Source organism: Triticum dicoccoides, chromosome 6A, assembly GCF_002162155.2.
Source record: "Triticum dicoccoides isolate Atlit2015 ecotype Zavitan chromosome 6A, WEW_v2.0, whole genome shotgun sequence".
In the NCBI taxonomy this organism is placed as follows: Eukaryota; Viridiplantae; Streptophyta; class Magnoliopsida; order Poales; family Poaceae; genus Triticum; species Triticum dicoccoides.
In genome coordinates, this window is record NC_041390.1 from 573,733,521 (window position 1) to 573,747,492 (window position 13,972).

The window sequence follows — 13,972 nt, forward strand, 5'->3', positions numbered from 1 at the left end:
GGACGAGGAGGCCCCGCCGGAGTTGAAGCCACCGGTGTCGATCGCCTTGCCCTTGCCGCGACCGCGTCCGCAACCGCCACGGTTTCCCCCGCCTCCATTGGCAGGACCAGGAGCAGGAGTGCGCGCGGCGTGGAGAGCCGTCTCGGTGGTGGTGTCCGCCGTGTGACGACTTTCTTCAAATAGGAGGAAGGCCCGGCAGCAGAGGAAGGACGGGAACGGCGTCTGCATGGTGAGGATGGGAATCGTGTAGCGCAGGTGTGGGTGGAGACCGCGGAACATGTTAAGGACCTGCTCGCGATCGCTGACGGGCTCACCGAGGTCGGCGAGGCGGTCAGCGCACTCCTTGAGGCGCCCAAAGTAGTGGATGACGGAGGAGGAACCCTGCTCGATGCGCCGGAAGTCAGTGGCGAGGAACACCGCCTGATGCTCCTGGTTCTCCATGAACAGGGAGGTGATCGCGGCCCAGACCTCCGCCGCGGTCGCGTGACGCTGGTGGATGAGACCAAAGATCTCCGGGCTCACACGTGTGTACAGCCAGGAGAGGATGTGTGCGTCATCCTGAAGCCAGGCGGGATCGCCGAGACGGGGGCCGCCGGTGAGGTGGTGGGCGACACCGCTCTTCTGGAACATCACCTCGAACAACGTGCGCCACTGGGAGAAATTGGGCGGCTGCAGCGTGAGGACGAGGGGGACATGGTGGTTGATGAACACACCAGCCAGGGGGGAGAGCGGCAGTGGCTGGGCGGCGGACGACCTAGCGGTGAGAGCGTCATGGCCAGGGCGCATGCCCAGCACAAACGCCGAGGGCGTGAGGAGCGTAGGTGCAAGGGCCCAAGGGGTAGCGGAGGCGGCGTCGTCAAGAGCACCCGCGAGGGTGCGACCAGGACGAGGGGGAGGAGGTGGTGGGCTGGGGGAGGCGTCGGCCCAGACATGGCCGGAGACGGGAGGGGAGCAGGCAGCGGAAGCGACGTCAGGCGCTAGAGGGGCCTGGTGTCTGATACCATGTGAGTGGAGAGAGGAGTTTGGGCAATGCACCTTGGGTGCTGCCGATGAATGCATTAGCATATGTATAGGTTACAGGAGAGCGTGGGGAGCGCAGAGTACATGCGCGACGTGCACGGCGTGCGGCAGTTTGCACGGGGGCGTGCATGGCGCACGTCTAGCCTAGCTAAGTACGTGGGTAGAGGACGAGGTTGACTGACAAGGACCTTGAGTGAACCACTTACTATAAGATTAGGACCTTAATGTGTATTTTGAGACTTCGAGGACACTTTTAGGACCTTTAGTGCATTTTAACTCTACTTTTATTTATTAGCAGAAAGTAAATATATGATTCTGGTCCTTTCGGAAGAATCTCTAGATTTACAATTACGCATTTAGAACAAAGAGATTAACATTCACATTTTATTTTTCCGGGAATAATATCATTCACTTATGTAGCATGGTATTACTGCTACATCTTATCAGCTAAGCTAGCGCTGGGACGCAAAGGCGATGACTCGGATCCACCGATGAGCCACACTACGCTTTTCATCCTGCTCCTGAACCCTACATGTACCGTTGGCCGCACAGTGTCGGTGGAGCGCGTCTATATAAAGGAGCCGGTTTCCCTGTGAGCTCATCGCCAACGATCACAGCCATTGGCCATTGCTTGCGTGAGTCACATCGAGCTCGGGCTACTGAGTGAGAGAGAAGTAGCTAGCTAGCCGGAGGAGAGAGATAGAAGTATGGGTATGGGGTGGAAAGTTGTGAGCGATGTGAAGCCATACCTGGCGATGGTGCTGCTGCAGGTGGGGTTCGCCGGGATGTACATCATCGCCGTGGCGTCCCTCAAGGCCGGGATGAGCCACTTCGTGCTCGTCGTCTACCGTAACCTCGTCGCCACCGCCGTCATGACGCCCTTCGCCCTCTACTTCGAGAGGTAACCCTACCTAGTTCCATTCATCCATGCATCGAATAACTATACTCTCCTTCACACACACGACGCTCTCGCACGTACGCAAGCGCCACTCTCTTGTCCGTGCATCGTTGTGCAGTAGGTATTGCATCATGGGCTCGCTCGCATGCACACGCATCATGCGGGCGGCGTGCATATAATGTCAATGTTGCCTATTTTTCCTTCGAAGAACATCCGGTTGAGGATCATGATCAACACGTACACTTCAGCAGATGAGCCTCTACGTCAAACGGCAAAGTCACCAGTTCACCACACAGTACGAGATGTAATGATCTTAATTAACTCAGGGTACAATCATCTCATTAACTATCTAAGCGAGGGCTCGGTTGTTTATACATTGCCATGAGCTACCATGAAAGTCGAGGACTAGAGATAGATCATTTAATTAGTTAGAGTAGACGGTTCCAACATAAATGAGCGCTTCAAGTTTTACACAAGCATGCGTGGATGTGCAGCTAGCTGCCAGCATTATTCTGACCGATGCTCCCATACACTCTGGCTTTTGCTTTTAGTTAGTTAGACAAAGTTTCCAGGAGCCAAGGACAACAGAACAAATGGATCAATATAGTAAAGGAAGATCATGACAATTAACAAGGCCAACTTGCCAAACGTGCACCCCCACGATCGATTAACACGCACGTACAATTTGCTCGGTTCATATATTCTCATTTTTGTCTCATTTAGAATTTTTTTAGGGGTATGTTTGTCTCATTTAGATGGTGCAAGCTGCACTCGTGGATCCTAATCCAGTAAAGTGTAGGTGCACATCTTGATAGCTTATTCTATTTTGTACCGGCAAAGCAGCTAGCTTTCTTGGCTTTCCTTATCAGGCGTTAAATCGTCATTTGTATATGGATGGATCAATCATAATATCAGAGTGCATTAATTAGCAGAAGTAGGAAATGACACATAAGCAGGTGCATGTAGCTAGCTAACCGGCATATGTGCGGTATGTGTGTTTACGTACGTGTAAACGCACCTGGACAACCTCCACTAGGCAGTGTGACCTGATTGGCCACTGGTGGAGGACCTACCATGCATGGAACCACCAGGCCCCACATGTCAACCAGAAGCTTATGGACCGTTCATCCATAGAGTTACATCCACTAATACACTGGATACACTTTAGGCCTCCTTTGGTTCATAGGGTAAGAAAATCGTAGTAATAGAAAAGTCATAGGAAATGAGATGACATGTATCTCAAATCCTATGAATATGAATAGGAAAGGAGATGCCCTTTGATTCACATCATATGATTTTTTCCATTGAGTTTAGACTAATGTTTATTTTCCTATGAAATATGAAGGATAGGAAGAATTCCTCTATAGGAAGGGGATTTCATTCCTACAAACCAAAAGGTGTGGCTAGGTCAATTCTAAATCAAGTGATATAACATGCCATAAGAAACAGACAAATTTAAAAAGAAATTTTTGTACGGATCTCAATGCAAAATTTCATGGATATAACATTGACTTCGACTGAGACTTAGCAAGACTGTATACGAGTTCATTTCGATTCATATTTACGTAGATCATTATCCATGAGAGAACAGAACACTACCTAATTGTGTATTTTGCTCCAACCTACGTATAACATGTGCAGAGGACGGAGGCCAAAGATGTCAACCACCATCTTCCTCAAGATCATGGGGCTCGCAATCCTCGAGTACGTCCGTACTGTTAACTACACATAACTCTTTCTTGATTAGTGACTGATGTGCTGTGTTGCATGGGTCTCTCAGGCCCGTGATTGACCAGAACCTCTACTTCTTGGGCGCGAAGCTGACCTCGGCGGGATTCGCGACGGCGCTCTTCAACACCCTCCCGGCCGTCACCTTCGTGCTGGCCCTCATCCTGCGCATGGAGAAGGTGCGGCTGCGCAGCCTGCACAGCCAGGCCAAGATCGCCGGCACGGTCCTCACCGTGGCCGGCGCCGTGCTCATGATCCTTTATCACGGCCCCGCCATGCAGTTCCCGTGGACCAAGGGCCAGCACCACGCCACTGCCGGTGGCCAGGGCGCCGTTGGCGCCGCCGCCGCGCGGGACTGGCTGAAAGGGACCATGATGCTCATCGGCTCCTGCATGGTCTGGTCGTGCTTCTTCATCCTCCAGTCCAGCACGCTGCGGAGCTACCCGGCGGAGCTCTCCGTCACGGCGCTCATCTGCGGCATGGGCTCGCTGATGAGCGGCGCCGTCGCCGTCGTCGCTGAGCGCGCCAACACCCATGCGTGGGTTATCGGCTTCGACACCCGCCTCTTGACCGTGGTCTACGCCGGCATAGTGTGCTCCGGCGTGGCCTACTACTTGCAGGGCGTCGTGTCGAGGCAAAGGGGCCCGGTCTTCGTGACGGCCTTCAACCCGCTCTGCATGATCATTACCGCCGTCATGGGTTCCATCATTCTCAAGGAGGAGATCACTCTCGGAAGGTACTACGTACGATAGTGCTTCCACCATTTCAAAATGGACGAGGATATACATGCACTAGCTACTTAGCTAGTGCAACATTATTCCATATATACCAATGATATCATTTCAATTTTGCTTTCAGTGTGATTGGTGCAGTGATCATCGTGGCAGGCCTCTACTTCCTCATCTGGGGCAAGAGCAAGGACAAGATTATCATCAGCCCCAGCCAACTCTCCGACGTCAGCGTCAAAGGAGCCGGCGCGCTGCCCTTGACCTTGGCGACCAACGGCCATGGCCACATCAAGCAACACGAGCTCGGCAACGGCAACGGCAACGGCGGCCATGTCGACGTCGAGACGCCCGTGACCAATGGGCACTACTAGCAAGGGGTCGATTGGAGTGGCTACGTTTTATACGTCCTCCAGTCGTCCATCGACCAGTATATGTCTAGCTTTTTTCCTTGTAGTGCATGGTCCATCGAGCGATCATGCATGGAGATGATTTTTTTCTCAATATATATTTTATTCCTGTCAGCTTCTCCCTAGCTACGATCCTATCATGTGACTATGTGAGAGTGACCAGATGCTGCTTGTCAGTAGTCACTACTAAGTTGAGCAGGGAAGCTTTTTTTTTTTTGAAACGGAAGCAAAAGCTTTGCCTCATCTATTAATTAAGATAGAAAATAGTTTGTTACATGACACCCCACAAACACGGCATGCGGATTATTCGCGTGAAATAAAAGACCCTAACTTCTTTGCGCTATGTTTAAACACTCTTGCATTATGCTCGTTCCAAATCGTCCATAAGACGAGCATAGTGAGGGAAGCATGTTAGATTGACAAGGGTATTCATCAAATTCTGAAAGTGGGCATAAAGGCCCGACGTCAATGTGGAGGATGAAGGTCTCGCCCATAACTTTATTTTTGAGCCATCAACACGTCGATTAATAAATAAGCTGAAGGATTACAGGAGGTTCACCATCTCAGGAGGATGGACTAACCATACATGCCACCCCGCAGCCTTGTATAGCGAACGTGCGCCCATAGGTCCCGTCCATAACTGAAAGGGTCCGTCTACATCTCACTCACTGAGAGCATCTACAACCGTGATGGGTAATCCGGCTTCAAACGTCGCCGACGTGCCCAGACGTGTTCGTGCACAATGATCGATCAAATCTCAAATAATGCAATCCACATCCGGATACCTCAAATTAGAAACCTCAAATCTGTATTATTACATGCAATGTAGCGATTTTTAAGCGGAGCTTGTCCGGTCGCCGTGGCCATGCCCGGCGGCCGGCTACGCTCCCCAGAGTGTTGGTTCGGTCACCAGTAAGGTAGAGTAGGACATGGGACACGTGCCAGCTCACGAGACACGGGGCGCCGCCGTCTTCCATGCCCTACTCTTTCTCGTCGGAGCCCGAAACCTGTTAGGTGCCGGTGGACGTCAGATTGATAATGGATTCGTCCTGGGACGAGCCGGCGACATCCACCACGACGCGATGGTGGCGCCCAAAGTGTTGTACCGTACGGGGCACCGGAGAATGCGACTCCGCCTCGTCGACGCCCACCGCCGCAAACGCTGTTGCCGCCTCCCGTGCCCGCTGCTGCGCACGGCAGGCACGCCCTGCCATGTTTGCGTCGGACTGGACCATAAGCCCCACTATGCCAGTAAATCTCCAGCGGGTTTTTCATCTTTTTCTCTATTTAGCGGTCTTCATTAGGGCTGGACCATAAGCTCGTAGCTCGCGAGCTTAATGAGCACTCGATGAAAGTTCGGCTCGTTAAGCTCGGAGCTCGCTTCTTAATGAACAGAGCCAATCATTGATTTTAGCTCGTTAAGCTTAACGAGCTTAACGAACGAGCTAACGAGTTTCACGAGTAGCTCGTTAAGCTCATTAGTAACAACATAAGATATATGAAACTATGTGACAAACTTTTTGTAGCACCTCAGCCCATCAATTCAATCTACTCGACATATGAGGCAACAAACTAGTGCATTTCTTTTTTGTAGTCACCATATTTCATCTTGAAAACCACACCTACGCATTCATCTTGTATATCATAACACATTACAATCTGTTAACGAGCGCTCACGAGCTTAACGAGCTTCAAACGAGCCGAGCCGAGCAGGGTTTTCTGCTTGTTAATCTTAACGAGCTTTAACGAGCCGAGCCTTAACGAGCACGAGCTTAACGAGCCGAGCTGCTCGTTAGTGACATACAGAAACCAAACTGTAGCGAATATACTATACCGAACATTTTTACAATTCCGAGATATTTTTAAATGTGATTTTTTTTGAATCATGATTCTTTTTCGAGAAAACACGAACAATTTTTGAATCTTGTATACACCTTTTGAAAGCTTGGAATTTTTGGAAAATATAAACTGATTTTTGAAATACAATTTTTTTAAATTTTCTAGTGTCTTTGGAAATATTAATTTAAAAAAATTATGAACATTTACTAAAATTCCAAATATTTTTTATATTAATGATTTTTTAAATACATTTGTTTGTAATTACTGATAAAAATTATGAACATTTTCTTAGATTAGCAAACAATTTTTGAAAATTATGATGAATTTGAAATTTAAAAATGGGAAAGAAAAAGAAGAAGAAAAAGATTAAAAAAAACCAAATAAAATTCCAGTGAGAAAAATAAAACCGGTTTAGGTATCCGTCTAGAAGGTTAAAAAAGGGTTGCTTGCGTTGTGTAAAACGCTCAAATATGAGTCGGCCCAATCTGGTCGCTAAGTCATTTCTCTGTGCGATTGAATGATAGTTCGCCGTAGAGAGTGGTGAATAGGGAATTCCCAGGGAGAGTATTTTTTTGTGCGCCAAATGAGAAATTTCATAATCGACCATGTCATGAAACTTCACATGGGCCTTTCAGATTTTTCAGGAATTGTTTGTTGTATGGGCCAAAATCTAATATATAATTCAACACTTAATCCTTCACATATGTATTTTATTTATGGCAAAAGCCTACCATCAATCGGCGGATTGCAATGGCCGCGTCCAACACCTTCCCTGGATAACACGCGTAAGTGAGGACCTATATACCATCCTTCATGCAACAGGGGCTATACTTTTGAAACATATGCGGTGTTGCAATGGTCTATGAAGGTTTATGTTTTACAACAAAACCTCTCTCACGGAAAATTTCTACAACAAGGCCTCAGTTGATTTAAAAATTACAACAAAACCTCAGTTGCAAAAATGTTTTTGCAACAAAATAATTGTTCCAAATATATTTCTACAACAATACATATGTTACAGAAATGATTCTACACCGGACCCGAGACTATATCAGCCAAGTGACCGGAGACGACAACCCACAACACTATAGAGGACTTCAGAGCCGCAGCTCCGACTTCTACACCGGACCCGAGGCTGCACACCAAACTAGTCAATGACACTGCCACCCAGGCGACGAAGGCCAACATTACACAGGAGAATTCCTGAGCCGCCGCTCCGACTTTCCGTCCGGCCCTGAGGCCGTGAGCCAGTCGAGTTGATGGTTCTTTCACCCATGCAACCGAAGCTAATACCAAATGCGCACGAGATTTCCGAAGCCACCGCTTCGACTTCCATCCTGGCCCCGAGGCCGCGCACCCGCCTGGGCACGTCGAGCCCACAAAACCAGCCAAACTTCTTGGTTCTTGTCATGAAGTTTCTTAAGGATGAGCAAACGAGTAAGCCACAACAGATAAGACGCAGCAAGCAAAAAGAGTTTTGCTCAAAAAATAGAGCAAGCAAAAGAGTAGGATTTTCCCTTCCAACCAGACATCACATACATTTTTCATGCAAAGCAAAGAAGACCCCATCAGATCCGCGGTCGCATGATAGGCCGGCGTGGCTCTGGAACTCCAGCCACTGATAGTTTAAGGTGATGGCGCAACCCAAAAGCTGCAAATCATTGCCGCAAAATATTCGATGATTGATATCTTATCGCCTGTTGTTGTCTTCTTGTAGCTAATGGCAGGGTTAGCATTACATTTTATTAATGTATAAAGTTTGAACACTTGAGCAAAAAGCGGATCTGGTAACAATGATGCCTCTAGTGCTGCCGCTGCTATCCACGTCTGTACGTAAGTAAGAGGACAAGTTAGCTACTACTACTACTACGTAGGTTAGCTTAGGTCTATGGCTACGATGACTTGCTTTGGTGAGGCGGCCGCCGCCGGTGGTGGTGGTGTTAACGTTGCTGTTGTTGCAACAGCAGCGAGCAACACGGACTGGAGGCGAGTTGGCCACTGGGATGGCTTAAACTAAACTAGTTAAGCCAAGTGGTCTACGTATTTTCTTTTTCGTTCCCTTGTCTTTCTCAATTGACCGGAGAGGAAGAAAGGGTGCGCGCCGCGGTTAGTGCGTCTGATTCATGCCATGCATGGCTGGATAACCTGCCGCGGTGTAACGCCGGTGCGGCTGCTGCGAAGAAACGTCCACCTCTGGTTCCTCTTTTCAGGCGACGCGACGCCGACAGAAGCTAGACGGAAAGTGAGGTGGTCCTCCTCCCCGGTGCTGCTTACCGGAGACGACAAAACCATCAGTTGTCTAGTGGACGATCAAACAAAGGCCTGTTAACTTTTGTCCTAAGTGACATTACCCTGAAGAAAGGGCACTTCTTTCGTGTGTACAGTACTAATCGAGCCACCCAACAGTTGATAATGTGGATATGGTGTCTTAGATCATCTCCAAAGCTGGCCCTTAGATTCTGGGCCGAACTGCTCGGACGCAGAGTTTACCATTTGACATCGCCCCGCATCAAAAAACCATCCGGCGGTGGTCGTTACTTCAGACAGGATCTAGACTGATCCCGCAGATTAATACAAGTCTTTTCGCATTATGAGCTTCTGGAAAAAAAGGAATTCCTTATTGATATGAGTAGTTTATTATTCCTATTAAGCCAGACTATCACATACACCCCCACTCAGTGGAACCGACGTCCTCGTCGAGCCACAAGAACATTCCCTCTTGGCACATACGTCTGTGCATCCAGTCCGGTACATGTGCCATGCCGTGTGCCACGACGGGTCACAAACGTCATGAACAACATGACCACGCACCTGTTCGCAAACATCCATGTAACCGCGAGGGTCGTCTCTAATACCAATTTGTAACGTCCCAGACACATCCGCCGGTGGTCGTTACTCCTGGCGGGATCTAGACTGGCCCCACAGATTAATACTAGTCTTTTCTGCGCACTTTGTCCTCACTCGTGGGCACCCGGGAGCAACTTCCCGGTCGGTCACCCATCCTGAAACTATTCCAAGCTGAGCACGCTTAACTTTGGAGTTATGTCCGAATGGGCTCCCGAAAAAGAAGGAATTCCTTATTGATATGAGTAGTCTATCATCCCTATTAAGCCAGGCTATCACATGTTCGGACCTCCGCCGCATAAGACTCCGACTCCTCTACCTCATCCAAAAGTGCATGCCTTTCCTCTTTCTCTGCATCCGCTTCCTTCATGACCACAGTCGTCGTTGTACCAACCCGGTCACCTGCCAAGCCCTTGTCGGACCTCCGTGACCTCCAACCCTCCACCCGGTCACCATACTGCTTTCTCTAGGCCGCCGTTCCACACCTCTCGTCCATCCGCCACACATGTATCATATGCCCCCGCAGTTGCCATTCTTGGGAGTCATCATGCCCGGCAAGTGGTTGGTGAAATGCACATGCTAAGTTTTTGACATTTTTTGTCTTTTGAAGCAACGGATCGGACCTGGAATATATCTACAAGCACTACTTGAGCCTCCCGCGAGGAGGATTATGCGGATGAAACAACGATGACGCAGGCGGTCCTTGTAGATGTGGAGCATGCGGAAGAACATGTTCTCAATTATAAGGGATCGATCAAGGCTCATTGAATGTTGAATTGGAATAAGGCACTGTCGGATGTGGGGTTCCGGCAAACCCTTAAGGTTCGAACACTGGGGTGCGCGTGAAGTCTTTCCCTCCTACCGATCTACGCTCTTGCTCGCTAAGACCTTGCGGACGAACTCGACGAACTCGCAACACAGAAAGACACGGGGTTTATACTGGTTCGGGCCACCGTTGTGGTGTAATACCCTACTCCAGTGTGCTGGTGGTGGATTGCCTCTTGGGCTGATGATGAACAATACAAGGGGAAGAACAGCCTCCTGAGGTTGAGGTGTTCTTGTGCGTATGAACTTGTGGTGTGTAGATTCCCTCAAGCTAAGATGAGATGCCCTCAAGCTAGGATGAGATGCCCTCAAGCTAGGATGAGATGCCCCTACTATGGTGGCGGCTAGTCCTATTTATAGAGGCCCTGATCCTCTTCCCAAATATTGAGCGGGAAGGGAGCCAACAATGGCGGGCTAATTTGAAGGGGGACAACTAGTACAAGCTATCCTGACAAAAGCGGTCTTCGCCTGTGAGAGGCTCTGATGGTGACGCCGTCTTGGGCTCCACGATGACCTCCGTCTTGCCGTCCTTCTGGTCTTGGTCTCGTTGCACCGAAATGGCAACCTTTGCCTGGGGCCTCGGTACTCCTCGCATGCGCTTGCCTCCTTAGCACCAGAGAGGAAATGAGGACGCTGCGCGCGCTGGCGCCCGCCTGGTGTTGTGCGTGATGGCTCATGTCACGAGTCTCATGAGGTTCGCCCCGCCTTGATATCTCCGCTCCTCGTGAGCCTGCCTGACCAGGCCGCTCCAGAGGAGGTCTTGCGTCGCCCGCCTCGCGAGGGTTTTGGGTGCCTTGTTGACGAAGATGGGCCGTACGTCCTGCTGGCTCAGCCACGCCGTGGGCCGCAGGCAGGCAGGTCTGGGGACCCCCGTTCCCAGAACGCCGACAGGCACGAGGGCATTTGACGTTGAGGGATGACTACTTTGCCCCCGATGCTCCATTTGCGAACAATTTCTGTCAGCTCTTTTGGATGCAGAAAAATGTGTTCGATTACCTCTACAATGGCATCTGGGCCTATGTTAACTACTCGATCCTAAGAAGGATGTCGTAGGACAAATTGGATTCTTTGGCTGCCGCAAGTGCATGGTTGCATTGTAGATTCTTGCCTATGGTACGACCACAGATTTGTGGGATAAGTACCTCCAGGTGTCTAAGAGCATATGCGGAGATGACATGGTGAAGTATGAGATGACGTTGGAGATGACCTTAGTTAGTTAAGCTGCATCGTTTGGTTATTGTCAATGGTTCGTTCTTAGTTTCATCTCTGCTGGAAACTGGACATGAGAATTTCTTCTCATCCAGCTCCTCGTGAATGGAACGAGAAAGCTTGTAAATTTTTCTAATTCCTTAACATTCAAAAATATAATGGTATGGATAGATACACACTAATAGATAATAAAAATGTTTGGACTAAGTTGACGAAACTCTGGCGTAGATTTTTGTCATCTCTTTGGGGCAGTGAGTTTAGGGTTTCTTGTCATGTGGAGAGATTTGGTGTCAGGTGCTTTAGATCTATACAAGGGTTCAACAACGACGACTCCAACTCTAAGACGCTGGTCCTTAGGGGCATGGCATGAATACTATCCGCTGTTATCGATAAGGTCAAGCTGACTCCGGTAGGGAAGCGGCAACAACGATCCGTCGACGGCTCGTTCTAGCGACAATAGTGGTCATTCGGTGGTCTTAGAATCTCGATTTAGTTTTTATTATATTTGAGATGCTTTGTACTTCCGGTGTACTTTTATACCAGATCTATGCTTTTCACATTTTTTATAGTAAAATGTAAGTTTATTTTTATATTGAATTTGTTAAACAGTAAAATAGAATATATAGTCAAGAAAGAAAATCTGGAATATATCTACATGTGTGTATGCTTATTATCTACTCTCTTCGTCCCATAATATAAGATCGTTTTTGACACTAGTATATTTTGGGATAGAGGGAGTAGTAATGTTTGGGTGCACGAATCCTTCTTTGACATGTGCCGAGCAGCCGTGGCCCATGGAACGGGACGGCAGGGAGAGAGAAAGCAAGGACCGAAGCCGCGAGATCGATGGGGTAGTGGAGCGGCCACAATCTCCACTGCATACGCTCGTGTCAAACACTCAAATCAGTCGCCACCACAGGTCACCCATTACTCATTGGTACAGCGGTCTATCCCCATCCGATAATGCATGCATCCAACATTCCAAAACCGTCATCCGTACCACCAAACCGGAGGCGCCGACCGACCCCGCAGGTGCGACCAAGGCGAGGTGCGGTGACCATGGCCGGGTTAAGTAACTTTCCAGGGATGTATGCGTTGGAAGGAAGGATCAGCGGAACTGAAGCTAGCTAGCTGCGGCGAAAGGCAAAGCGATCGATCGGAGAAGTGTATTCTGTGGACTGTGGGGAGGAGATCGTCCGATTCGACGGATGCCGGGGGATCGTGGATCCTAACCGGAGCGCACCATGGCGCACTAGCTAGCTAGCATTAGGTGGCATGCATATGCATGGCAGCCGGGCGCCGGACGTCGTTCGTCAGGATATCTTACATGTCAATTGCTTCCATTGGCAGTATTAGCTGGATGCCCATCTCACGTCTAGTCTGTGCACCGCCATCTTGTATCTTGTCCTGGTTCGAGAGAGGAGGAGGACGAGGATGAGAAGATATGCCTACGAGCGTGGGAGAAGGGCTAGGGGTGGAAAAAGGGAGTGGACGGGTGAGGGGTGAATGTTGCAGATATGCCTCCGAATGTGGGAGATGCGTGAGCACCAGAAATATGCCCCTTTTCTTCTTCTTTTTTTGACGGGAGAAATGTGCCCTTTTTCTCTTGCCTTGGAGAGCTAGGTTGCACTTGTTCAAACAAGGTGCGGCATAGTCGCTGCTTTCATATTAAGAAAAACGGGTAGCTTTGGTGGTTAACAAAGAAGATCATTTGATGGAGAGCGATGCTATTCATACGCACGGTTTAGATGTAAAGTTACATCGGTTAGCAGTTAGCTGAAATCATGGAGGTAGTTATGATCCAAATGAACCAAGTATGCAGGAATAGGATTTTTGTTTGATGAAATATCATTGGCATGTCTTCCACTTGATTTCTATGTAAACTAGCCACGTGTCCTGCGCAATTGTGCTGGAAACATCGATGATTCTATTACGCTCTCTAGCATAGGTATGCAAACATACCCTTGTCATTTTGTGCATAGCTATTGAGAGTAATCCAATTTTGTTTCTATCTGACCTACTTGCATGTTCATGATTTGCGCACGCAATTGTATCCATATTTTATTGAAAAGCATGCATATAAATGACAACTGACAACCACACACGCAAGCATTTGGTTCTAGTCATCACCGCTCATTTACATACTTCTCCATCAATATTCATGTTTGTATCTAAACATTCCTTGTCCATGACCCTTTATGCATCGCCCCTAGAAATTGTGTACATTGCTGATATTATTAATTAATCGTTTATGATGGTAAGAGAAATATTTTCATTGACTATAATTTTTTTAGGGTTCAAAACGTGTATCTATCAAACATGTTTAAATCGGATGCACGTCGTGAGGACTAATGTGTTTATATCGGATGAAACATATACTTGTTTGTTTGTAGCTTAACTAATAAATAACTTGCGCACTTCAACATATATTTCGTGTGAGATCTGTCTAAGTCTAAATATAATGATCTATAGCC

At 48.5% G+C, this 13,972-nt stretch overlaps 1 protein-coding gene across 2 annotated transcripts; it reads left to right on the forward strand.

Moving 5' to 3' along the window:
- The first annotated feature begins 1,634 nt into the window (after positions 1–1,634).
- On the forward strand, positions 1,635–5,086 carry LOC119318068 (WAT1-related protein At1g44800-like). 2 transcript variants are annotated; one of them, XM_037592577.1, is made up of 4 exons: positions 1,635–1,921; positions 3,560–3,622; positions 3,699–4,382; positions 4,519–5,086. In XM_037592577.1, the coding sequence occupies exons 1-4, from the start codon at positions 1,728–1,730 to the stop codon at positions 4,811–4,813; spliced, it is 1,236 nt and encodes a 411-aa protein (XP_037448474.1). In that variant the 5' UTR covers positions 1,635–1,727; the 3' UTR covers positions 4,814–5,086. The 2 variants fall into 2 exon arrangements, with proteins under 2 accessions (XP_037448474.1, XP_037448475.1); XM_037592578.1 differs by having other exon boundaries at positions 4,505–5,083.
- The last annotated feature ends 8,886 nt before the right edge of the window (positions 5,087–13,972 follow it).